The 27,211-nt window shown below is 35.9% G+C and overlaps 1 protein-coding gene across 3 annotated transcripts in view; it reads right to left on the bottom strand.

Annotated features, from left to right (window-relative positions):
- Nucleotides 1-26,578, bottom strand: part of FMN2 (formin 2) — a 142,537-nt gene extending 115,959 nt beyond the window's left edge. For all 3 annotated transcript variants that reach the window (XM_052701734.1, XM_052701750.1, XM_052701742.1), the window contains exons 1-3: nucleotides 26,393-26,578; nucleotides 22,031-24,027; nucleotides 6,007-6,173 (exon numbers count right to left, since the gene is read on the bottom strand). In XM_052701734.1, the coding sequence (XP_052557694.1) occupies nucleotides 6,007-6,173; nucleotides 22,031-23,969 (2,106 nt within the window). In that variant the 5' untranslated portion in view covers nucleotides 23,970-24,027; nucleotides 26,393-26,578. The remainder of the gene's footprint in view (nucleotides 1-6,006; nucleotides 6,174-22,030; nucleotides 24,028-26,392) is intronic.
- Between the last annotated feature and the right edge of the window lie 633 nt (nucleotides 26,579-27,211).

Below are 27,211 nucleotides of genomic sequence, written 5' to 3'. Positions count from 1 at the left end.
AATAGATACTTACAGAGATATATGACAACAAAATAAAAATGCATCACTAATTAACATTTAAGGAAGGTATTTAATAACACCTGGTTACAGACTACATGTAAACTTAAAACAGAATTTCAGATATGAAAATTCCTTTTCACAGAAAGGTAGTCTGAAAAAACTTGCCAAGTTGATATTCTATAAATGGCACTGAAAATGGGAAAAAAATTAGTCTTATCTTCACTTCCACACAATCCAAGAGACAAATCATTTGAATGTCCTAATTCTTAATCTCTCAATATATAGTCCAAAATCTCTGCCTTTAGTCTGTAGCTCCCTCTCAGTCAATATAGTAATATATATTTTTCCAAAACTGATACTGCTACAAATTTGGATGATTATTGGAAAATTTTGTTAAAGGATGCAGTCAATTCTGTGATGCTGAAATACTATTCAAGCAAAATAAACAACAACAAAAAAAAATCTAAGTAAAGTATCCATGTTTTGTTTTACCATTAATAAATTTACTATAGGGATAGATGAAACTACTGACTTCCACCTCCAACTTCTGTAATATTTCCTCAAATACAGTTTTTACTATTTATCATTATAAGCACAGCAAATTAATTCTCTTACCTTGATTAAATGTTGAATACATCTAGAATTTCCACTTTGTCTTGTTCAATCTCCACTATTAAAGAGTATAGAGATTTTGGATAAAAAAAAAAAATAATCTTACTACTGAGTGATCCCAGTCTTATTTGGACTCATTTCTGTGCAGACATTGAGAGCTTAAGGCTCTCTGAGTCCAGTGCACTAGATGTCACGTCACGTGGAGGATTCTGGTTTTCACATATCCTTACACAGCACTTTCCTTTGGTTCTTAAAACTGCATAGCATTTGCACGTGGGTGAGGCAAATTGCTAAAGGATCTGATGATAACTAATCAATAGACATTTTACCATTTATAGTAGGAAGTGTTGAGAATACAGCTGTACACAATCAGGTCTGTGGATTAACTCGCTCTGTTCCTGTAGCTTAAAACGAGATTTCTAAGGTAAGAACTTTTCTAAGAGCTTGCTTGTTCCACACTGTATGCAAATGTTTGTACTTTAAACAGCACTATCTTAACTGCAGATGGAAGAGAAATATTTCCTTTCAGAAAGTTTAACCATTCTAATATACTAAATATACATTTCCCTTTTCCCACTACATGTAAGTAGTTAATTGGACAAGCAAGGTTTTAGTTTGAGAAATTAGAGCCAATCCACCTCAGAATGCTCTTACCAGCAGGACACTGCTTTATTTTAAGCAGCTCTTAAAATAAAGAAATCAATACTATCAAGAAAAGGAAAAGTGGTTTACTTTTTGATGAGAGGTTCAGTAGCAAAGCTCCATCTAACTACTGTAAAAAAAAAAAAAAAAAAAGTGCAGAATTAAACACAGCCCTCAGCTTCTACCACCTTTGGCTGTATTAGTGAACACAAATGCCTTGCAAGCCTGAAAAATCAGCAAGTTAGTCAGAATACTGTAATATATGGCTGAAGTAGCATTCTATTTCCATGAACTAAATTTGTGACTAAGCACCTTAGTTATTTGACTGACTTGCTTCTTTTTAAGAAAACTGAGGTGCCTCAACAACACACTGAAGTACCTCCCAAGTTTCACAACCCATGAACCACTTCTTTCCACTGATAATTAAGAAACGATTTTATTCTCATCAGCAAAACTGAACAAACTTGTTGATGGCATCAAACTTTGTTAATCTTTCTGTCTTGTGTTTAATGGATAAGAAAGGCCAACAGAGCAAATAGCCCTGGTTAGGGCTATTATGGGAAAATGTATCAGTTTTAAATTTCAACAACTATTCTAATTCAATTTCAGAGTTACTGCTCTGGTCTTCCTTTTACTCAGTTTTCTGGTTTTAGTATAGCTTGGAAGATTGAACTTCCGCATTTACCTGATTCTCTCACAATGAAACAGAAGAATCTGAAGATCTAGTCACCTTACACATGAGACTCAAACTTTCACATGGAAGACCACATCCCACGACTACTAGCTTACCAGCTATTACTTAGACCACCTGGATGTACGTACTTTGTTTGCTTTTCCAGAACTAAATCTCTAATAATTTCAACAACTGGATAAAATATAGATAAGTACCAAGTACAGTCAAAATTTCTTAATAACAGTAAAACTGAATACAGTTTCCTCACTTTGATAGGAGAATGTCAGCCTTTGTTGGTGTCCAAACAATTTCAATCCTAATATATTTTGGAGGCTTTACTGATGACTGTCCATGTTCAGCCACATTTTAGCTGCTGTTATACATCATTAATAGAACTAACAAGACCTCTATTGAAAGTTGTAATTCTATTAATGTCTGCAGAAATTGCCTGGGATGCATTCTTTCTGAAGATGAACTGTTTAGCAAGCTCAACCTTATGTTGATTTCTAACAGGATAATATAATGAGGCAACATGCAAAAAACATGAAGATTACACCTGCACTATATAAATAATATTATTAAATAACACACCACAGTCATTCGGGCTGACAGTCTTCCACAAAGCATTAATTTATTATATACCTTTCAATCAGAGAGTATATTTGATTTTCATTTGATTCCTTAGGAGCACTTTTGAACAAGTCACAGCTACTAAAAAGGAAGAAACTGAGCAGGAAAACAAGGCTACAGTAACACCAATAAACTAATAATTATTTGGAGAACATTCTTTGAATAGGCTTTCTTTAATCTATCCTTCTAAAAGTTTTGCATTGACCAGATTTTTTTTTTTTTTAAATATACTTTTAAATTTCTTTCATAAAAAGCAGAATGACATGCAGTGAAGATAATGTGACAAGCAAAAAGTCATGACACTCATAAGCCAATAATTAGCAGCTCCTCTAAGGGGGAGGAAACCAGCAAAAAGGCAGTCACATTTTTAGAGAACGAATCTGCCAATGTACATTATTCTTCATTATTATAAAATAAGTAGAAAAAGCTAGAGTGAAAGCTTTCATTGCTGCTCAAAAGCAAACATCTTAAAAATCCCAATCTGTCTACTTCTGTTAGTGTTAAAGCTTTGCTCAACTTTTATTTTTCAGACTAATCTTTTATTCTGGACATCTGTCAGATTTTATTTTTTTCCCCAAAGAAATAGCTGACAAAAATAGGCCAAGATAGAACAAAAAAAATTCTTATCACAGATCTCAACTTTCTATTACTGGACTACAACTTGAAATTTGACAGAAGGTTTACTGACATTTCAAGAACATGTGATTTCTTACCATCGTTAAAATCCATCCACAATCTGACCAGATTATAAACATCCTCAGCAAAAATTTTGTGAGAGCTGCTAGCTTTCTGATGATTTCATTGGGTATTCTTTTGTACTTTATGTTTATCATGTAGTAACAAAGGAATGAGTACCAGTTCCACACAGCATAACCCACGGCAGAAATACAAGTGCAAAAAAAGGCAAGAGTTGTGAAAGTTGTCTTTAATCTTCACGTATTGTCTAACACAAATCAGTGTGGAAAAGAAAGAAACAAGATCAAATGAGAAAAGTAAAGATTACAATCATTTAATGGGGTGAAACAGAGCTCCACATAAAAGTTTGGAATATCCCAAGAGAAAGAAAAAAAGAAACAGTGCTCTGCTGTGTTGCTGAGAACACAGGCAGAGGTTTCGATACTTGCACAACAGGGAAAATTAAAGGTGGCTACTGGACATGAATGATCAAAGAAGATGAGAATATAATCAGTGTACAACTGCAAATATTTCAAGCCACAACAGAGTTCTGCATTAGCCATGTTAAATTAAACATGACTTTTAAATAATCTGTTTACATTCATCTCAGGCCACGAGCAATAGATCTCAGAGTGAACAAAACATATGGAATTATTTTCATAAATTGTAATCTCTTTTAAAAGAAAGTGTGTGGGACCACATTAAGCAAAAGAGGAATAACGGATTTTATTCAACATGAAAAAGAAATACAAAAAACATAGCTAAGTGAAAACTCAGAAATACATGTGATCAGTCACAGAAGGAAAAAAAGAAGAGATCCAAAGAAGGATTTCAGTGGGAAAAAAAAGTTGGCAATCCAGCAAAAAACATGCTGAAGGAGTGACTTAAGAGACTTTATAAGAACCAGACTGAGACAAAAAAAAAATCGAAACATTCCCATGAGTAACTGAAGGAATAAGCAATCACGAGAGTTGGATGTAGCAGAGTAGGAGGACAATGAGGTGGTAGTTAAACCTGGCTCCTACCAGGACAAGGATAGAGGAGTTTTGCTGACAGCATTTTCAGCTGAGTAAAAAGGTCACCTGGCCAAACTGAAGGGGATCCAGCATGAAACTGGAAGCAATGGCTGTTAAGCGGCACATCAGATGAGCTCAGATGAAGGAAGAGTACGGGACTGGCTATGCTCCCAAATCTGGGGTAAAGAGACTATTGCACCTCCTAACTCTAGATAGGCAAACTTTTAAACACTGCTTAAGGCTAGTCTAATTCCTCTGTCAATGGTTGGATAACAGTAAAATCCTGTTTGTTTGGTTTTTTTTTGGGGGGGAGGATTTTTTTTTCCAGCAAATATTGTAATCAAAGCTCTAAAGGAGATAAGATTAACTGAATCTTTGCTAAAACCAGGAGAACTGAGAATACTGCTAAAACTGTTTTAAGCAAATTGACCCAAAACATATTTTGTAATAAACTGATGAGTATGTGAAACCATAAAAGAGAAACTTTCAGATGTAATGCAATGTTAAATCGCCTGAATAACATTAGTTTTATAGTCATACTCCATTGTCAATTTTCTTCAATTTATCTCCTCCCCCAGAAAAAAAAGATCCTCTAGTTTGAAAATACATTCAAGTTTTTGTTTTTGTTTTTGTTTTTTTTTTAAAAAAAGCAAAACAACAACAACAATAATTCAATGTTGCTATAGACATTTTTAGAAAAGCTCAGTTATATGGGAAAGCTTGTTTGTTTTAAGAATATATACAGACATTTATTCTTTGCATGCTCCTTTTATCACCTATATACTACACTACTTCACTATATACTACACTACACTATACACTACACTATACACTACCTATATACTACACTACCATACTTCAGCAAGATGAAAAATATTTAAAATATCAAAAATACTCAAGGTCTCTCATATCCACTCCAGTCATTTGCTAACCATATCCAAGCAAGTTTCAGCTTTATGTGTTAAACAGAGATGATTTGATAAAACTCTGGTTATCTCCAGTCACATAATTTGATGCACAGACTGACTAATGCTAAAATTTCAATGGAGAAGTTCACAATAAGTTCACCGTAAAAATTCAACTACATAGCATCATACAGTAGAATTAAATCTTAATTTTGAATTTATTGTCAAAGGGGAAGAATAGTGTGTTAGGCAGTGTCTACAACACTATCCCTTCTTAAATTCTGTAACCATATGTAAATGCCACCAATAACAGCACTGTGGCCAGATAGCTCAAAGGCAGAGATAACAATGTGGTTGGAATGCCAGTAAATTTATACTAACTCTTGCCCGATTTTGCATCCAGTGCCTTTTCAGGGGGGGCGGGGGAAAAAGAACTGTCTGTGCTAGATGTGTAATTTGTGTTCCGTTTACGATGTGCTCTCTTTGTTTTGCTTATGACTGATTTTTTATTTATATTTTTTGGTGAGGCAGCTATTAGATTTAAATATTGGTAGTCCTATAAAGCACCTGGATTCATATAAATACTTCATGTAAAAAAAGACTAAAAAAAATACAGAGCAACAGTGCACAATAAGATATGAGTTATAATGCCAAGAAATCAAGTAAGCTTAACTATGTACATAAGCATATGTATGTGAGATCAGGAAGTTGGCTGGCAATATATAGAAAGGCAATTTTCATTAAACAGGCTAACCTTCTCCAGACTGATTCTCTCTCCCAGACAATCATAAGGCACTGATAAATTACATCCCTCTTGGAAAAACTGACAAAAGAAAACTTGTGCAGTACTTACATCAAAAGTGGGTGTACTTTGCTGGGCACTCTGATTACATGGTTCCCTGAAGCAATCGGTGAATGGAAGTAAGAGTCCCAATGCAATAATACGAGAACATAGCTTTTCTGCTTCTTCTTGCGGTGCATTTTCCTGCTGGCTGAAGAGCTTTTCCAGCAGAGTTCGTCCTGCCAACACAGTGACACCAATCAATAAGAATTTGTAGCTATCTATGGAGTGCAAAGATTAAGGCATTACAATGCTTATTGAAAATCTCAATAAATAAAAGAGATTAAAAATCTATATTAAAAAACTTGTGGAGAAAAGCACCTGATAATAAAACAAACTCTTCATATCTAATCATTGGTCTGATCTGTAGCCTGATTAGTTGGGATGTTCAAGAAAGGATACATTTAGCTGGCTGCATTGTAGAGCAGGAAAAGCAACATTTGTTACTGAAGCATCAAATTCCTATTTATATTATACAATTACATTTTTTCCTGATGGAAAAAAAGTGAGATTACTGAGAATTGAAATACTTTTTTTCCAAGAGTGTCGCACAAAGTTATCGTGGCATCAAGTCTCCCAGCTCTTGGAATTGGTCCTTTTTTTTTTTTTTTTTTTTTTTGAATCAAAGCAATCTTAGACTTCAAGAAATTGTGCTTTAGTACTGTGGAGAAAGTCTCAAAAGAATAACAACAGCAGTGACAACAAAAAGAAAAACTGATAACTGCTCAGCTTAAAATGATACTTAATACAGCTCCAGCAGAGTGTTCCAAGATAAAATGCAGTGCCACAACCAGCAATACAGATTTTAGAGAAGTAAAACTTTCCAAGATTCAGAAAAGTGATCCATTCCTGTCACAGGGCTGGATTTCATGATCAAAGGATTTTCACTGCTCTCTGATCAGACCAGGAAAGGAGAGCGTATGATATAAAGCACATTGGAGGAGACAGTGCTAGAGGTCTGAAAGATCTTCATACTCTGTAGATGTAGCCAGGAAGAGACTTGAAAAAAGTCAGTAATATATGCAAGCTGCAGTACAATCTACATTATAAGAATACTAAATTACTTGATTAAGTTCCAAAATGTCAGAAGATGCCAATGTACGGATTTACAGAATATAAAAATAGAGCTGAAATAGACCTACTGGAAGAGGCAGAAGGAGTAATAAAGTTAATCACATGTTTTAGTATGAACTAGTGAATATAATTTGTACCTAAATCAGTTTGTATAGTCTGCTTTTTCCACTTACTCTCTGGAAGACAAAGTTACTTTCCAGAAAGAAAAGTCATTACATTAGTAAAGCAATTTGGTGTCATTTTTTATGATGTTGTTTTAACTGAATAAAACTTTTTACTTGTAAAAATGCAAAAAGATTTCTGTTAAAATTTTATTCAAGTGCAAAATTTTCAAGGCTTTTTAAACATAAAAAGGATTTATTAAAAACATCTGGATGTGATTTGAAAAAGATATTGAGATTTAGCCCAAAGTTTCTGTATTATTTTAACTTCATGTGGCAATTCAGCCTAAAATAAGCAATACAATAAAACATTAGAGGTTATTTCTAAGATTTTCCTCCCCACATCTACAAGATCTGATAATTCTAAATTATTAGTCCAAGTTTCCCAGCCTTTTATTAAACACGTTTCTGTAAGCCAGGCAAAAGAGACATGGCTTTTGTTATGCTCTGATCAACTTGCTGATTAGTTTGCCTCTGTTCCTTTGGCTTCATCACCTATAGAGTGATGCCGTGACTGCTTACTGAACATATGCCTTTATTTATCTAATGATAGTGAAATTTTAATGACTGTACTGTGAACCAATATGTAGCATTCCTGGAGCAAAGCACATGATATTATAAATCTAATAGTGCTAACTGAAGTTCAACAACATGAAAACTCACCAAGCTAAATGAGACTACAAGTAATGAAAAAGAATGGGGAAGTCGATCCTTCACATTTGTCTGAAATACACAGAACACTACACATTTCTTCATGAGATTTTAAATATTCAAAATTCATGTATAGCATTATAGGTTATGACTTCTTTTTTTCCCCAGACATTGCAACACTTAAAGAATTTTGTCATTTTAAAAGAGTCTTCTTCTGGATGTGCAGGAGTACATGGTCCGCCACTCCACGCACTTCTGCTTTAAGCTAATGAACAGGAATAATATCTGTAAATGACAAGACAGGAAATTATACATACCCTTTACACCCCTCCTCCCCATTCATTTCCTAATTTCTTAACAGTCTTGCTCATGATCAAATACTCTGTTAGTTGTTCAGAACCTTAGTATTTACTCAGTTTAATATGTATAGTAGTTATTATATATTGCTGCCTTTTAACAACTTTCAAGATCAGTTTAGGATTCTGAAAATATGTTAAAAAAAAAAACAAAAACCAACATGGATGAACTTCATTTCTTGTATATAACTCTGCATTACTTATGCCATTTTATCCATCTGTACCTGAAGTGTTCTCTCTAGTGTATTATCAGCCTTTGAATATGTAGGGTAGTAAAACTTATTTAATGATGTTAGCTACTACTTTTTAATTTTTAAGCATCAGTCATTTAAGTGCAGGAAACCTGAGAGTTATTAAACTGTCCTTTGCAACAGATACATAGAATTAAAAAAAAAAAAAAAAAAGTCATCAAGACAAAGGTAATAATGTTTTGATATATCTATGCTCTAAAACTGTGTGCACTCCTTGCTCTTGTTGTGGAGACCTGAGGACAGAGAGAGAAATTGAAATTCCAAAAAAATATATTTAGCCAGCTCTTTTAGCACATTTTACTAAAAGCAAGCTGAAACACGTTTGATTTTCAGTGCATACAGAAATAGCTCCTCTGTGAACAGCTGTGAAAAAAATCCCTGTATCAACATTATAACATAATAAATTTAGAGCACTTAATGAGCAATATATTTAAACCCATGTCAAACCACTGATTTTTTGCATCAAACTATCTAGGGTCTTATCAAAATGAATGGTTATTTCAAGAATCAGAAAAACCTTTCTCTCACCAAAAAACAGAAAGCCAAAGGTATAAAAAGACAGCATGTTTTTCTTAAAATGAGGTGAGGAAATACTTTACTGAAAAAAAGCATTTCAGTACTGCAGAATGCTATTCATTTTCATAAAGCAACTTCATCCACGCCACATGGTGAGTCCCTGCAGTACAGAAGTTCCAGACAGGGCTGAAGCTTTACATACGACCAGGACATATAAAAGCCACCTCTTATAGTAAGTAGTTCCCCCCCATTAACCTGTATTCCTCCTGCCCCTGCATTCAAGTAAAAGCCATAGTTTTCACAGTTGTGAAAGAATTCCAGCACTGAAGTCCTTTAAAGTCTTTCATAGCCTATGGATGCCGGTGGGCTATCCTGTCTTGCTGCAGTCTGACTCCATGTTCTCCTGCAGTCTTGTCAAAACAACCTTATGCAGGGAGCTTGTGAAGCAGAAGTCATATTTATGATTTTGATACACAAAAGACAAAGATTATATTTCCGTGGAGTTATAGTAAAATGCCTTCTTTAACACCAGACTCAGCTTTGTTTAGAACTGGAATTGGTTTGCTAGCACCCTATCCACACTACACATCTGGAAGTAATTCAATAAAAATATTTTGACAACTTGCATAAAATTGGAAATGCCAGCTTTACAAATTTAATCCCTCAATCCCTTAAACACCAAAAAAAAAAAAAAGTCACAGAGGTATTTAAGGCAAAAGTTGAGTTCCAGTCAATTTCAATAGCAGTATTTTTAATACTTTCTCAACAGGTAAAGATTTCTTCTCCACCTCCATGTCATCTACTTCTTCATTTCATATCCACTTGGATGATGCACTATGATCTTGCCAACTCCTTTGTAACATTACAGTTTTTCCCCCATCACAAGGACTTAAAACACTATCTAAACCACAATTGGAAACAACTGTAGAACATGCAAGTCATTCACTAGAGAACAAAAACTCACAAGGCCTAGCATAGTTTCCTTTCATGTTGTCTCCCTTTCTCAAAAAAACACATTTGCAGTTCTTGAATGTTTATTTTCAACTTTAGGTTTACTGAAGCTTTATCTACTGGGCACAAGCCCAGACAAAAATCAAAGATTCTCCTCTGCTCTGGAGAGGTGTCTATTTGTATTACTTCTCCTCACATACAGCAGCAACTGCTACTGTTAGTGAGGATAATCTGGACTTGTTTGTCTGCTGTGATCTTGATCGGCTCATTTCTGATAGGGAAGGATGCCTACTTTAGAAGGAAATGCATTTGGTTTGTCACAGCTACCTTATATTCCAGGATGTTTTTTTCTCCTCAAGCAGTTGCAAAAGTGCTACACTTTAATGAAATATGGGTTTACCTTAGATTGGACTGCGTATGGGGTACCGAACATTAAAAGCATGTTCAATGCAGTTCACAGAAAGGCACTGGCAAATCGTAACTAAATCAGTTCACATTATAGCTTTCTTCCTGTCCACTCTGCTTAGAAGAGCAATAAAACCCTTAAGAGCAAGCAATACTATAAGCACATTGTTGTAGGCTTTGGAATTATATATTTATCCAGGAAAGAGTGAGGGATGGATGAAGAAGATGAACAGAAGAGAAACAGAATAAAGAACTACAGTAGTCACAGACATATTGGGAAAAAAAAACACAAAAACATGCATTGATGTACTGCATCACAGCATTGCTTGCAATGTTTCACTGAGAGGACTGTTGCTATGCCCTCAACATTTATCTTTAAATATGTGGTTCTTATTCTTCCACTGCGTTGCATTTGCAAAAGCCCGAGAGCACAGCTGTCAGTGAATAAAGTCGAGCCTGACAACCACATTGAGTTATAGTCCAAAAGCTTTCTCTTCTGCTGCTCTCCTGTGACAATTAGACCTCACTTCTACCATTAGCAGAGCAGCTGCTTCAGCAAACCTTAACCTATACAGGCCGGAGACAGTCTTTCCACTTTGATTTCTCCCAGTGAGAAGGGAACGACTGCAGTGTAACAAATCCTGAAAGCCCTACTCAGATTCATGCCATAGATGACTCATACACATACTGCTTACATCTTCAAGAACTGAAATCAGATTGCAATTTTTTTTTTCCTTCCTCTCCCTCTAATTTCAGTGATATCATAAATGCTCACACAGGAAAGGTCTTTGATAAGCTTTGAAGCAAGAATTACCATGGGCATTGCTCTATTTTTGGAGCATAAGACAAGAAAACAGGAAAAGAAAGATGATGAAATGGTGTATATATATGTAGCATATGTTTTCTATTAGCCTGAAAAAAATACAGAAAGACAGTTGTAGCCTTATTACGATTTTTCAATCCACACAGGATTACAGATGTTAACCTATTTCTATAAATTTAAAGAAAATAAAATGGGGGAAGTAAAAAAGCTGATTTCCACAGCAGTTAGAAGTTAGGTAATGCAATAATTCCAAAATGCTTTCTGTTTCCAAAATGTTTACTGTCTCTTTTTCTTCTAATATCAAGATCATAACTTAAGCCTAAATTACCTGGCAAAACACCTAAGCAGCATTAAGTGCTTTCCAGAATGCTGGAAGAGCACAGACATATCTGAGAGACAAAGATACTGTAACGACTACATATAATTCCTCAAATACTTCATGGTATGAGTTTTTCTCATCAGATTTCCCCAAAATGCAAAGCAAAACCTTGCTGATGAATGCCTAGTGTAAAGCTGTCACACTTCATTCTCGCCCTTCTGCTGTTTAATGCACTTTCACATATTAAAGAATTGTAAGACTTTTGATCCTTGAATTATTAACATTTAAATTTCTCCTTTCACTTCATATTCTTTTCAAATGTCATAGTTTTCAGCTAAACTGTAACAGTCAGCCTATATACAATGCATAACATATAGCTGCTGAGAGTTCTTCAGTGGTACAGAGAGAACTTAGAGAAAAAAAAAAAAAAAAAAGAACTATAATTTGTTCTATTATTTCATGAGAAAAAGAGCTGACTATGTTGGTCAACCCTGCACAAATGCATCTTAAACATACATTTCCATTTAAAAATATTTAGTCTCTTACTCTCCCGAAGACTGACCTGAAAGATTACACCCACTATTCCTGGATTAGAGAACTCATTTATTGTACTTTTTCACTGCAAAGCTTCTAATCCTCTGCTGATTTAGAGTGGAATATTTTTCCAGATCTCTTATCCTGTGAGGATTTTGTTTGTTTGTTTTCTTAAAGGTGACTGAATCTTTACCAACATACTCTTCCTTAAAACCATGTAACTGTTTCCTCTCAATTTTGTTTTAGAAGTCACAGAATATCACTAAGCAACAGGGCAGCACATGCAACAAAACTTCGTAACAGCAAAATAATAATTGAATCCTTCCACTATAAAGATACATGGGAACGAAATACATGTTAGTTTCCAGACAACTTAAACCTTAATAATTGCAAAATGCGTCAAGATCTAGGGTGATGGTAGAAATTCCCATGATTCCAGGATATGATTTCTGTCATTATATTTCATTCCACCTTTATTTCAGTGTAGTGGCTAATAACTGCATTAAATGCCTGTATACTTCTCCTTTTTCTAAGGGATGAAAGAACAGTGGATTTCTTTATATTTTCATATACTGTAAAAATACATAATATCTTATTCTAGTATTTAAAGCATTACTAAAATTAGGAATGCATTAAAATGCCTTAGAGGCCTATCCTTTCTTCCTCTGATATTCCATCTACAGATTTTCTGTCTCTGTTCACATGGATTATAGGAACTGAGCCCACAAATCTGAAACACATAAGCCAAAAGAAAAAAGGCTGTTTAAACAACAGAATTAGGAAAGCAACATACATGAACACTATTCTCCTCCTTCCAGTTTTCTATTCCTTCCTTTGCACTGTTCAATATAATTTCAAAGTCAGTAGTACATATTTATTAAAGACAAAAAAAGTATTTCTTGCTGGATTGATAACATTCATAGACTCAAAAAACACCAATAATAAAACCGCCTGTGATTACTTTCCCTTCTGTAAATCCTGTATCTTATTATCACAGTAAACACCATGATTTTCTTATGTCAAGCTTCCCAAATTCTTTGGCACCTCAGCCTCCCTCCCATTATAGGAGTATGCTGTTAGAAATTTTACATGAATAACCTTGACTAGATATGAGATATATTATGGAACTAAAATATCTACTGAGCAACTCAAGCAAGTAAAATTTTTCCTTTATTTCATTCACAAAGTTATCGCCACTTAACTAAACAGGTTCTGGATTGTGCAAGAGAGCTTGAATAACCATATCCCTGAGATTTCAACTTACTCAACTAGAACAAGTGGTCCATTCCAAAAGGAGAAACATAATACTAACAGCTTCAAGTGTTCAAGGCAACCCTCAAAGACCCAGGCACCTTGTGCTGTCCCTTTAGTGAGAAGGATGCAAGCTGTAGCTCGGAAGATAACCTTGCATTTGCTGCCACCCTCAGTATCATAGCACAGAAGAGGTGGCAGCAACACCTCACACAAACAGCAGTGACATTCTTTCAAGCCCTGACAAAAAAGGCTGCGGTTTACAAAAAAAAAAAAAAAACAAAAAAAAAAACAGAAAATGAGATCCCACAAAAAAATCAGTTGACAAGGAAATATCACATTTAATAAAGTAAAAGGCTACCTCGGAAACAATTTTACAACTGGAGTTTTCAAATAAATAGCATTCCACAGTTGAACTAAGCATCTGTATTTTTAAACAGCAAGCCCAAGAGGAACATGCTATGAGACATGGCAACACCACCAATTATAGCATTAATTACTCCTGCATTGTGAGAAAATCCCACTGCCTGAGAAAGCTGTCACTGCCATAAGTAGAAGTGGACCAAAACGAAGTCGTTCTTCCATAGAGGAAAAGAAAAGACAGTCCTTTGCCAAAGCCACCAGAAATTTTTGTCTTTGTGTAAGAGATCCACAGCATTCTATTATGTATGGATTAATTCCTTCCTACCAACTTCTGCATTGTCCAGAAAGCAGCTTCACATAAAGTTATCAATGTAGTCTTATTGATCATTGCTAAGAAACCATGCTGTTTTTCTATATTATACTGTTTTTCTATAGCCTTTTATCATATGCCCAATAGTTAATTATATCATACAGTTTCCTACTGCAAGATTCATCCCAAAGCCTTGCCTATTGCTGCAGCCTAAATTGAGAGGACTGAAATGGCATGGAACTTCTGCAAGAACATAATACTTTTTGAAAAGCAGGTATTAAAACTTGGCTATCACCAGAGCTTCTAACTATGAAGTATTTGTGATGGTTTGTGAAAATTTTTCTTAATTCTTGCAAATTAGCAAGTTCCTTAAGCTCTCCATCGTCCCTAAGGCACTCTATCTTCCTAACTTGAACACTAAGCTCCTTAAGATTTTGCTTCTGCAGTGGTTCAGATTTTCTATCTCCCACTCTGAATATTCTAATATGACAAATACACTATTCAGCATAAGCCGGGACAAAGTATGTATATAAATAAAATTCCTTACCTTTTACTACATGTATTATATCTTATATACAGTGAGAGGTAACAATGTTTCTTGTTATGTCCCAAAATGACTTTCAAAAACTGAATTTTAAAGCAACAATTCCCCAACTATAATGCAACAGTGGTACATAGTACTGAAAATACGAACAAGATGCAAACTTCTGAAGCAGTATTTTACATTTTTATTTCTCTTCAGATTCAAATGCAATAGCACTGAAAATTACAGAAGTACATTACTAAAACTCTCAATGTATGTCCATCAACCAAACCTTTTAGTTACTATATGCATCTTTGGCAACTTCCAGTTTGCATTTTCTAGGTGCCTAGGTTCCTCTCAGTAAGCATTTAATTCTGTTCATTTTTATCCTTTTAGTTTTGGCAGCGATCTGTGATGTGAAGGTGCCAGGTTTTTATAGGCTGCTGGAAACACACATTTCTTTGTCCAGCTCTTTAAAGTAAGAAAAACCTCTGATGTCTTTTTGGGCAGCTGTTACTAAAATCTTTTTTTGTCAGTCCAAACTCATACACACAGTGTGATGTTCTTTGCAATTCAACTTTGTAAAACTTTTGTTTCTTAACTGTTCCATGTTTCATTTGTCACTTAACAAAGCCTGGCCTACCTCTACCTTGAGCATTTTAAGTACTGTTACAAGCAGCCACAGGTCACAAAACACAATTGAACTAGCAAATCTATGAAGTGGGACACAACTGATTTCTTTTAATCTAGACATTTTATTTCCAATGTGCTTTACTTTCTTTCGTATACAGGAACCATGCAACTGAAGTGTAATAATCTCCACCACCTTGAAGAACTGCTGACTTTTTTTGTTTTGTGTTTATACAATACATGAAGGCTTTTTTCCTTCATACCTAAAAAAAACTCCAAACAAAAACTGGCAAGATGAAAGCCAAAAGAAAAAGACTACATTCCACAAAAAAAAACAAAAAACCAAACAAACATATTTGTTCAGATATATTCTTCTAGACTTCATCTAAACAAAACATACAGCACAAGAGATTTGCTTAAGTGGGATTTTATGTTTTTACTGATGTAATCATATTTTCCTCAGCTATTTCTCAGAATACTATATTGTCATGACTCTACATGACAAAAAGTGTTTAGATCCACACCCTCTACTATGAAGACAATATGATTTGGAGTTAGTTTTTTTTTTTTTTTTTTTTTAATGAAAACCACTTCTGTTTCATGACTGCTAGCAGATGTTAACAAAGTTAATTATAATGTTAATACAGCATTGCCTTCTTTTTTGTGCAGTGACTTTCTCCCTGTCAGTGCTAGGAAGAGGAAAAGATGAAACAGTTATTTTTGCCCTGGTACATACTACTTATAATGCATTTCAGGGGATGCCTGAGTCAGACCTTGGTGCCAAATAAACTCTAGAATCAAAGCTACGCCCTGTAAATAGTTATACAATAAACGTACCTGTGCTTCTTCCTGACTTGAATTCATAACAGGTTCAGAGCTCTGGTACTTCTGATAAGTTTCATATAGATCCCAAGAATGGACTTTTTTTTTTTTAAACTGACAAATAAGAATATGTCAGTGACAAGTTTCATTTCTGACAATGCTTTCCTGCCAAAATTTAGCACATATATCAAAACACCAAAATTAATTTCCCAAGCAATTTTGCCTTATGTACTTGTATATTTCCATTTAATTTTATGCACATTACAATTCACCATTACATCTGTGATGTTGCATATGCAATCTCATAACCACTGCCTCCTACCAAGGCAAAATAGCTAGCTGCTTTAATAAGTTCCACAGTATAAACATCCACTGATTAAAAAAAGATATATTCTGTATTTATCTGAAAACACCACATCAGAAGTTTTAGCACATTTCCTACTCATCGTCAGGGAGCATAGATGTTTCCATCCACACAAGGGAAACTTTATCCTGGGCAGCAGCAACATGGAAATCAAATGAAGGATTGTGGCTTTGTTATCACAAGCCTTGTTGTTGTCACTAACTTCCCTCACAGGAACATGAAGGTATGAATTCAGGAAATTGTTGCTGATTAAAAAAAAACAAAAAAAACAAAAAAACAACACAACAGTATGACACTGCTCCTTCAGTTGCCTTTTCTGAAACAACGATCTGCAAATGGCCTTGTATTAACACTTGAAGAAGGAGCAATGAGGTGACTGTCAAGTCCTCACATCCATCACCTTCCTTGCACAGTGTCTCACTGCTTGGGCCCTCTGATCCTTGTGTCAACTCTTCTCATTCCCACAAAGGACAAACCGTATTCATCAAACAATGTCCAGTAACTGTCATATTCCACCTAACCACAACAGAATTATGCATTAAATTGGGCCTGAAAATAATCAGTCACAAAAGCACTTAGATGTATATGCTTCATCACCATTACCCCTTATGTAAGTTCACATTTTGGCAGGAGTAACTTAAAATACTCTTAGTCATGTCCTGAGTTTGGTTTAACTAACAGCACAACCAAAATACCTTGACTAATTGTTATTCTCACACTTTCTATTACCATGATTCACATTAGAGCTTGGTCCTCCATAGGCAAGCAGCCTAAAATATTCAGAGATACTTCTCCATGCCAACATTATTTTCTTTTAGATACCACAGCACAGAGGAAGAGTGAGGCCTGATACAAGAAGTAGGATCAGGCAGTTTTTTTTTTTTTTTTTTTTTTTTTTCCCCACAATTTTTTAAGAAGCCAGATATCTGGAAAACAATCCAGGGTTCACTTCAGTCCCCATCTCAAAATTTAAAAAAAAAAAAAAAAAGCTAACAATTTAGTAACATTTTAACAGAAAACAGGGCATATTTAGATACAAGAAATAGATTCAAATTAAAATTCCATGTACCTATTCATACTGGAAGAATGGCTTGCTCTTTTCACAAGTTAAATCAGTGAAGCAAATAAGGTCCGTAACAACTAATTCTAGCCAGCTCCTATTCCACTGAATAGAGTACTAGTGCTAAGCATCAGATACAAACAGCACAACAAACTGGTTTTTTTTGTTTTTTTTTTTTTTTGTTTTTTTTTTTTGCCTTTACATTTCACACCTTAGAACAGTTCAGCAGGCAACCAAGAAAACACACTTCTAGTTGAGGCGCAAGTCAGGCTGGCTGCGATACCTCACAATACCATTGCTGTCCAGGTAGACGTCATCTGGAAGATGCAATCACTCAACCCCATGACCAAAACTTGTTACTTCCAGCAGAGCTCCAGAACAAAGTACTAATCATAAAACTCTATCAAAACAACACTGTGGCAGCCTTGCATTCCCGTGACATTACCCACGTTTCTCTGATTCCCACATTACAGTTCTGGCACAGAATCATTAAAGCAGCTTATCAGCACTCAGCAGTTTTTCCATAATGAATTGCAACCTATCTTCAAACACATTTTATTATAGCTGGGCTGGAATTTCACAGTTTTGTTCCTCATATTAAGTTTGGGTTTACTAGACCAAAAAAAAAAAAAAAAAAAAAAAAGCATTCCTGTCAGATTCTGAAAGGCAAAACTCAATGGAGTGTGTGATCCCATATCACGTAAGGATTGCTCTTGGACAGTTAGAACAGGCTATGCTTCCCCACCATCAGATAAAAGACATTCGTATTAGTGCTAACAAACATCATCAGTGAAAGCGTAAACTGTAAGTAGTCCTAAGTAACAGCTGCATGATAAATGCTTTCCTCAGTATGCCAGCAGATACAAATCCATATTATGTGCATAACCACATGAATCAGAATGGAAAATAAAAAAAAACTTTGTGAAAGTGTCTAACAGCTCTACTATGTGCCTTGGACACAAACTTCTATCATAGTTTCTCAGATTTTCACATACTTATATATACTAAGACTTTTGTACGAGCTTGCAGACAATGTACTAGAACTGCAAGTGGGTGTAGAAGACATTAGCCCATTACAGAAGTGACATAAAGCGGCCTTTGTGAGAAGCAGGCTTGCATTCCATGGAAATCAGAGATAAGTCATGAGAACTTTAACATGGGTTTGACTTCAGGTTTCATTTTATAGTAACTCACATTTGTAGATTCCTCCCTCCCTTCTACATCTAAAGTAGGATAAATTTCTTCTCATAAATTTATATTTGAAGACAACACACCAGTTTTGAAACAGATGAATGCAGCAAATGCATTACAGACAGCCAACAGAGATTAGAAAGGGCAAGGGATTGTTTTGTTAGACTTTAATTACAATCTGGAGTAGCTGATGGAACTCTTACATTCGTTTTATGTAACAGACCCTCTTCCTAGTGTCTTTGCAATCACTTCTACTCAAATGAATGCAAGGATAAACTTCTTTATACTAACTGAGTCTTCTATTCCAATTTTGTGAAGGTTTGGAAACATCAGTTTCATTTCCCACTATGATACTTTTCTTAATGCCAGCAAAGTCATTCATCGACACAAACTGAAGTGAAACAGCCAACCCTGTTCATTCAGGTTCAGCTGTTGTCCTCCTGGGACCACAACATAGAATCCACGACTCCTCTGTGCATCAGGTAATCTAGAACTTGTAATTACTATTACTACAATTTAAACACAGCTGTCTTCATCAAAGGAGAAACAGATCTGCTGCCTTAATTACAAAATACCCATGAATTTGTCCACACCCCATTCTTAGCCATTCCATCAAATTCAATTCAAAATGTTGCACTTATTTCCTCACACAAATCAACATAAAATTATACAAAAGAGGCCAAGTTAGAAAAGTTTTCTTTGGCAAGCTGTCTTATTCTCTTCCTCCCCCAAACTCAAACAAGACTATTTTTTAAGTGATCACACAGTCATATTTGCAATTCCAGTTGTTCATTTTCATCTACATTAAAACAGCTTTAATTCACGTGGATCATTGTGAAACCCATGTGGCACACAGCCAAACTACAACATAGTGCCAAACTAGGCCAGTCATCTGCATAGAACATGCTGTCATTAAAATCAATGACTGAAGTGATGTTGTGGAATATTTTACTTGATTCTAGTTAGAAATGCAAAACAATGCTGCAGTCACCGCACAGCAAGATGGGATTCAACACTCCAGGCAAGAAGCTGGGTTTGTGTTGTTTTTATTTTAACATAAAAATGAGCCACTGTAAAGAATGTTACTTATAAAAGCCTGATAATAATCACCACATTGATGCATGTAATGTGTGCAATTAACATGGAACAATTTTCAAAAACACTATTTACTATTTACTACCTGGAAATTATTTCTGTAGTTGTTGCTATGCAGACCGGTTTAAACGAACACTTTCCTGCTCTTAAAGCAATGACATGCAGTTTAAACTGAACTTTGTATTCTTACTGTTTCCCTGTTTCTTGCATGCTAATGCAAAAATTTATTTGGGTATTTCTGATAATTTTCAGCTTGTAATTTTCACTTTTACGAAAAGCAGAAGGCCAACCAATAAGAGATGAACCGTTATGATATCATTTCCGATTCCTTTATTTCAAGCTACTCTGTATGAACTGAAAGGTGTAATTGTCCTCTGCCTGCAAAGACAGCTAGCATACACATGCAAATGAGGATCACAGTAATTTCCATAAGAGACAGAACCACTGTTGCATTGGACATTGGTCTCTTCATAATAAGTCTAATCTGTTGGTGAGTTAAAAAAAAAAAAACAAACCAAAAATAATTAAATAAGAGGTAAATCGAAAACATGTTAGGAAATGTGAAGAAGTATGTTTCTTGGAAAAAAAGCTTGAAGTTTACCATAGAATATTTATTTTCACCATAACACCACCATAAAGAAGAGCCAAATTACCAGTGGTGCAATTTAAAGTTTTGCAGTTTAAGTTGTTGTTTATAAAGCTATCAAATCTTGACAGCAAAAAAATGTGTTTTTATATAGTAAAAGTCAAAAAGTAGAGATCAGCTCCAGTTGTAAAACTTTAGATTGGAATGTTTGTAATTAATTATATGCAAAGAGGTGGAGGGGATTTAAAAACACAGAAAGGATTTAGCTCTCTTCAGAGGAGGAGCTTCCATTCACAAGGGAGGTTGGAATTTGTATATGTGAATGTGAACATCCTGAACTCCAATTTTCGTGAGAGGCTGGGGATTTCTGTTCAAGACAATTAAATAATTAAAGGATTCTTGTGATTTTAATCTGACAAAAGTTTTACCTGAATATTTCAAACTGCTGAAGTTTGCTGTTGTGAAAACAGTCACTAATTCCCCTTCCCCTCGCCTCCAGGCATGTTCACTCACTAGTAATATTTTGATGTCCAGCAGAGCATAATGCACACAGAGGAAGGGAATGTAGATAACTACAAGTTATGCAGTTTAAGAAATCTGCATTATAACAATTATTCTTTATGAAAAGAAATGGCTCAACTGTTTTCTCAAGTGAGATTTTTAAATCACACTAGTTTTTAGATTTGTGAAAAAGGAAGATTCTAATCCCATTTTCTCAAACATCACTGGTTATTGTGCTCATGCACCTAAAATGGACCCATTCAAAATAAACCTGAACAGTGATTTACACATGTAACTGCTTTAATCTTGTAACAGATGTTTGTAGGACATCTGTATTAGTTTTACAGTTTTCCTGAATGAAAAGGAAATGAAATAAGTTGCTAAAATTCCTGTGTATATACCTCATATGTGACCTCATACATACCTCTCTATTTGTAAATGCCTTAGGTTTTGTAAAGAAATTGAAGATGGAGGAGAGAAGAAAAAAAACAAATAAAACCCAATAGTATACATATTTTTCTGCACTTTGTTTCATTTTTAGACTTTATGTTTCTATGCACCTTTGACAAGGTGCAAGTTGCCTGACAGGGTAAAAGAACGCCTTCCTGAATGAGTCCCATTATGCAGCTTCAACAACAGCTAATTAGAACTAACAAAACTTACTCTGTTTCCCTTCTCCATTTTATGCAGCCTTGTAAAGCCACTAACATTTTCTCTCCTCTTTTTCCCCCCTGAAGGGGAAGTTAGTTCTTTTCTGTAGCACTGTCCACATCCGCTTGCATGCATCTTTCCTTTTTATACTAAACTGCTTCAGACTCATCCTAGGTGCAGCTCTCATATATATCACAATAATTTTGATATGCACTGTAAATATCTTACTCCAAACAAGAAAATCCTAAACAAGCTCACAGTTGCAGAAAGCTTCAGATCTGAAAGACTCATTTAAACTATGAGTTTGTCTGCTTCAAACAGTGCAGCTCTTGGCATTTCTCAACAAGAATAATTTAAGGCACTCAGCCTTTTTCAACAGGATGTAGACAAAGAACTTAAAAAAGAGAAAAAAAGAAAAACTTCAAAGAGTTACACACTTCTTTGACTGGCACTATTGCCTGGCTGACACTGAATACAGAGAGGCTATTCTCATTAATAAAATGTGAATGTAAGATTAGGCCTTCCATTTTAAAACTGTCACTACAAGTAAAGACAACAGTACATACAAAGGACTGAATTCAAGTACTTTAAATACATTTTCAAAGACTCCAGGAAAAAGAAAAAACAATCTTAGTACACGTCACTCACCTGAAAAGACATTGGGAAATGCTTCTGTAGAAGCCTGCACCCCTGAGGACTTTCTTGAATGAGTCAAAGGCACTCTTTCTGTTTGAAACTTCTCACTAAACCCCTTATGCTCCAAGTAGCCTGCAGAGCCCACCTTCTGCGTTATCTCACTTCCGTGATTAGATACTTCTTCTGTCCAGTCTGCTGAACGGCTAAATAAACCAGCCAAACTAGCAGACCTCTGCTTCTTAATAGGAACTTTTTCTTTTTTGTGGAAGGACTCTTGCCTCCTTGTAAAAAGTGGGCTCTGAGATGGAGAGGGAGAAGGTGAATGGTTGGGAGAACTCAGTTGCCTAGTTGTGGTTTTGATGTAACAGGGATTAATTAGATAGGGCTTAAAGCATCGGGAGCCAAACATCGGACTTCCGGCTGTTCCTTCAGAGGATAAAATGCCATTTTTCATTTCCATAGATAAACCATTATGCAAGTCCTCTTGACTGGCTGGTAGAACGTGTTTCCCTTCCTGAGTCTCAGCAGCATAATCTTGGCCTGCATCTGACGCACTATCCTCTGTTACTGAACCTTGGAAATCAGCAGCCTGCACTTCAGCAATTTTAGCCTCAGAATCTGCTGCTGAGGTTGGAAGATGTGCTGTGGAGCTGCATGCCTCAGACCCATTTTCTACCACAGTTCTATTTAAATCACCCTCTAGCTCACAAGCTACAGCATCCACTCCAGCAGTGAGCTGCTCCTCAGGCAGTTGCTTACGCTCCTGTGGTTCAAATAAACCGTTACCAGGAGAGCCCGTTCCATTTACTGCTTCTTTCAGTTCGCGTTCAGTTGCACAGGAAACAGGAATGTCTTCGGCAATTTCAGATACTGCTGGAATAGCCTCCACAGCGTCAGGGCTACTCTCTTTGTCAGTAGCGGTTACTGAAAGAAACCGTTCAAAATCCAAAGGGGCTGCTTGCGAATTAGCCATGTGTCGGCCCATTGTTTTGGTGACAAGGTCCTCCGTTCCAATGTTAATTGCCCCCTGCTGCTGCTGCTGCAGTCTAATAGCTTGCTGGATATCAGAAAGCAAATCCTCTTGCTCTGTGGCTGAATGGAAACTGTATATATCTGTATCAGAGCCAGAGCTGGTCCTTTGTCCATCCTGTGTCTCTGCAGCAACTGGGACAGTTTCATTTCTGATTTCAAAATGTTCAGCATCTGTATCAGAAAGACCCCCTTCATCTGCAGAGATGCTTATATCTGGAGTTTTGGTAACGATTGAATGAGTACTGTCCAGCTCTCCGGCTGGCAAGGCCTGACTTTCCAAAACATCCTCCCTTGAACTACTATTCCCATCTTTAGCCTTGGACAGATTTTTTCTAATCCTCAAATTTGAAAACACAGAAGCTCTCGAATCTGATTTACCCTTCTTTTTACCAGATTCGCTTCCTTTTGCATGCTTCCCCAGTCCCTTTTTGCTTCCCGATACCTTCTTTGTGCCATCTGTATCCTTCGGCCCAGAGGCATCCTCTCCTCCTTCATGCACATCACCTGCATTTTTCTTTAGCTTCCCATCTTGATTCCCCATGATTTTTCGCAACGCAGCACCTTCAGTAATCAAGCCATGCTCCCGGGTTTCTCTCCCTTGGCCTGCCGGCAAGATCCCCTCTAGCAATCCAGGTTTGTTTTCAAGCGGTGGTGATGCAAGTGAAGCAAATGCTTGCTGTGCCTCTCTCCCATCTGCTAGAGCTGCCTTTTTGCATAATGTGCTGCTTGCACTGGGCTCCGCTGGGACATGCTCAGTACAGCACTGCGAGCTGCAGACAGCTCCTTCCAATGGCTGCTGCTCACAGAGCTGCCTGCTCTCTGGGCTTCTGCTGCACTCCTGTTTCTTTAGGAAGGATTTTGTGAAAAGTGTTTCCTTTATAAAAGTCACTTCTTTTTCCACGGTTTTTATTGCCTGCATTGCAAATTTTGTGTGGCATCAAATCACTGATAATTGCTGGACTTCAATGCTCTCATTCCTAGAGCAGAAAAAAAAGTAAAGGTACTTTAATTGTTCCTCAATTGATCAAATGAATAAACGAATAACTGTGTAAATATAGACTATTGAGTGATCATAATATTTATAAGTTGTTTAAGCATGTGCTATTTTGGCAGATTAGGCAGTACCTCTGGTGATATACATGTTTACTTTTTAAAGGTCACTGAAACATGAAAATTAGTATTAAAAGGAGAATTATTCTGAAAGTACATAGAATAAAAATAATAAACAGAAAGTTCTTCTTGTAAGGACATGCACTTAAAATTCAACAAATTTGGTAACCACACTATATAAAAAAAAAACTTCCCACAATTTGTATGCTGAGAAGGTATATATACTATTACTATCAGGAGATTCAACTCATTAATATTAAAACATATCACTGTTGTTTTTCCTGATAAGAACATCTGGCATGAAACAAGAAAAAACAAACAACAAAAAAATAGCACCATTCAATTGCAACTAAGGAAAACATTCCTCTATATTTAATAATTGATTTGAACACTGTTGCTTCCTAACTATTTTGGAAACTTGTGCTGAAGTCCTCCTTTACCTCCATTTTTGGTTTAGATGCATTAACATCCATACTTCATAACGACACTTCCTGAACTTCCAGATTGGTATTCTCTTCCCATTTTTGAAATTTAGATTTAAAATAACTCCAGTGGAAACAAAAGTGTAAGATACTGAATTAACAAGTTAGATCAGTTCAGTATCTTGGTTCAAATCCAGCCAAAAACAGATTTGATACATATATCTAAACTGATTAGTCTATTAGATAAACTTTTTGTGGAGTACTTTATATATTCCTTATACTTCTGAGCTCCTTTGTCAACAGTTTTCATTCCATAATGGATTTCTTAACATAATTCCAGGGAAATGCATCCTACAAGCTTGACAAATTATTATTTTTTATATCATTCGCCTCCTATCTGAGGTTTTACTTGCTTTCTTAGTCTAAATATATTAAATAATAAGAAATGTGTACATATTTACACTTTACAATTTGTATATTTACATTCTCATGAAACCAACAAACAAGCATCATAAGTACCACCTCCACCAGTTTTTCCTCCTCAAAGAATACCAATTACCTTTACCAATCTGGATTGTTGTCATTGCCAAATAACTACTGCTTATTCAGTTTGAAAAGAATAGTACTGACAATAATAAACATAAGTAACTTGTTCTGAACTATCATAAATTTTTCCGTGAGCTTTTTATTCATTTACTGTTCTACTGCAAGCCATGTCCTGAGGTGCCTATGGCTCAGGCATCACAAATCCCCTGTACTGAAGGACTCAAGACTTTTGAGCAGGTCAGATGACACTGACTTTTTAATTTATTCTTAATTTATTTTTTCTTTTACTTTTCACTTAACCAGATAATTGAAAATATTCTAGCAAAAGCTAGCATAGCAAAGCCCACAAGAACACTTAAGGGAATTTGCTTTCTGACTCCATTCCTGCCTTTGTTTTCTATTACCTTACTTAGCTTCTATTTTTTTTTTTTTTTAGAATATTTTGTTTTTCATGGCATTATTACTTGCAAAAGGGCTTCAAATCTCAGGGGTAATCTAGTCCATCTGAAGATAGGGGGAAGTAACTACCAAATGCACAGTTTGAAGGAACCACAGTAGTAGAATACTACCCTGATATAACTGAGATTTTTCGCTCATTTTCATCCTTAATCACACCTGAATTATCATAGCTTCTCAAAATCTTATTCTACTACAAACTACACAAAATTAACACCGTACAGACTTAACATATAAGGGAAATTTTAGTGAGATATTCTGAAGTGATTTCCTCTCCATTCTTCTCCATAAATACATAGTCCCTAAATCATTTCCCTTTACTTCTGATGTTAATATTTTGGGCTTTGTGGTGTTTTTTGGTTTTTTGTTTTTGTTTTTGTTTTTTTTTTCTTTTTCTTTCCCCTTCAGGAGTCTTCAGCTTTCATAAAGAAACATAACACTATTAATGACAGCAGCAATCAGAACACTTTGGCGTCGGTATAAGCTACATTTAAAAAACTAAGAACATAATTAACATTCAACAACAACAACAACAACAACAAAGTGTTTCCATAAAAAGGCAGTAAAGAAAGAAAAATATGCATGCAAGAAGGAAACGTAATCTTTAGGAGTAACTAGAAGTTGTTTGTAGCATGTTGCAGGCTATCAGCAAGTAACTTATACTGGTCCTCAAGCCTGCCTACCTCATTTAGTATTTAACATGCTTGCAGCTTCTCAAAAATTATAGAGTCAAGATCACAAGCATGAGCCTGAGATACTCGTGTAAAAATTGAGAGAGACTAAAAACAGACATAGGTTTAAAACTTACAGTTCAAGATGCATTATCCTTTCACTCTTAGTGCACATGGACTCATTCCACTTAGAAAAGGAAACAGCTGCTAGAAGACAAAACTTTTCAATAACAGGAATTTTTACCTACTGCAGCCCCCTCTGAATGCCCACAGCACTGACCCACCCTGCGTACCAGCCCTGCTCTGGGCTGGTCTGTGATGGAGAGGAAGGGAAGAGGAGGGCAGGGTAGGGCAAGTCAGGTCTTCTGACTGCACTGATTGCCCCCACCTGGGCACAGCACCTGGGCCCTCCTGGAGCACAGCTAAGGCAGAGCAGTTTTCCAAGATGGCAAAACTGTGGAGACCTGGGACCACAGGAGGTCATTTCTTCTGAAATTTCTCACAAAATGTCCTGATTGTTCACAAACATCCTTGTGTTCCTGGCTCAGCAGAATCACAGTCTGGCTTAGGGAGGTAGAGAGGTGCCTAGTTGAGCTCACACTGCTGAGATGGAGATTTCTTGGAACAAGGCTGCTGAAGTTGGGAGTTCTGTACATTTTTACCATGATTTATTGGCTGTAATGTTTTATTTTACCACTTCAGTAATTGTCAAGTGAGTATTGTCATTTAAGTGCCCATGAAGTGAAGATAATAATGCTTCATTACTGCAATTGACCTACACGTGGCATTGCCATGGCTGTGATTGGCAGGACTGAGCAGTTAAAACAGGGTTAGGCTTTGTGGACACAACCCCAGAGGAAGGGAGCCACAGACCAGTCCTTCCAGGAGGCTGTGTACATGTGTATGTACATATGATGTCTATGTCCCTCTGTTTGCTAGGCAAACTCAGCAGCTGA

This window comes from Tympanuchus pallidicinctus, unplaced genomic scaffold, assembly GCF_026119805.1.
Source record: "Tympanuchus pallidicinctus isolate F22 unplaced genomic scaffold, pur_lepc_1.0 scaffold1, whole genome shotgun sequence".
Classification (NCBI taxonomy): Eukaryota; Metazoa; Chordata; class Aves; order Galliformes; family Phasianidae; genus Tympanuchus; species Tympanuchus pallidicinctus.
The sequence above is the reverse complement of the archived record's forward strand: the minus strand, read 5'-3'. Positions and strand labels throughout refer to the sequence as shown.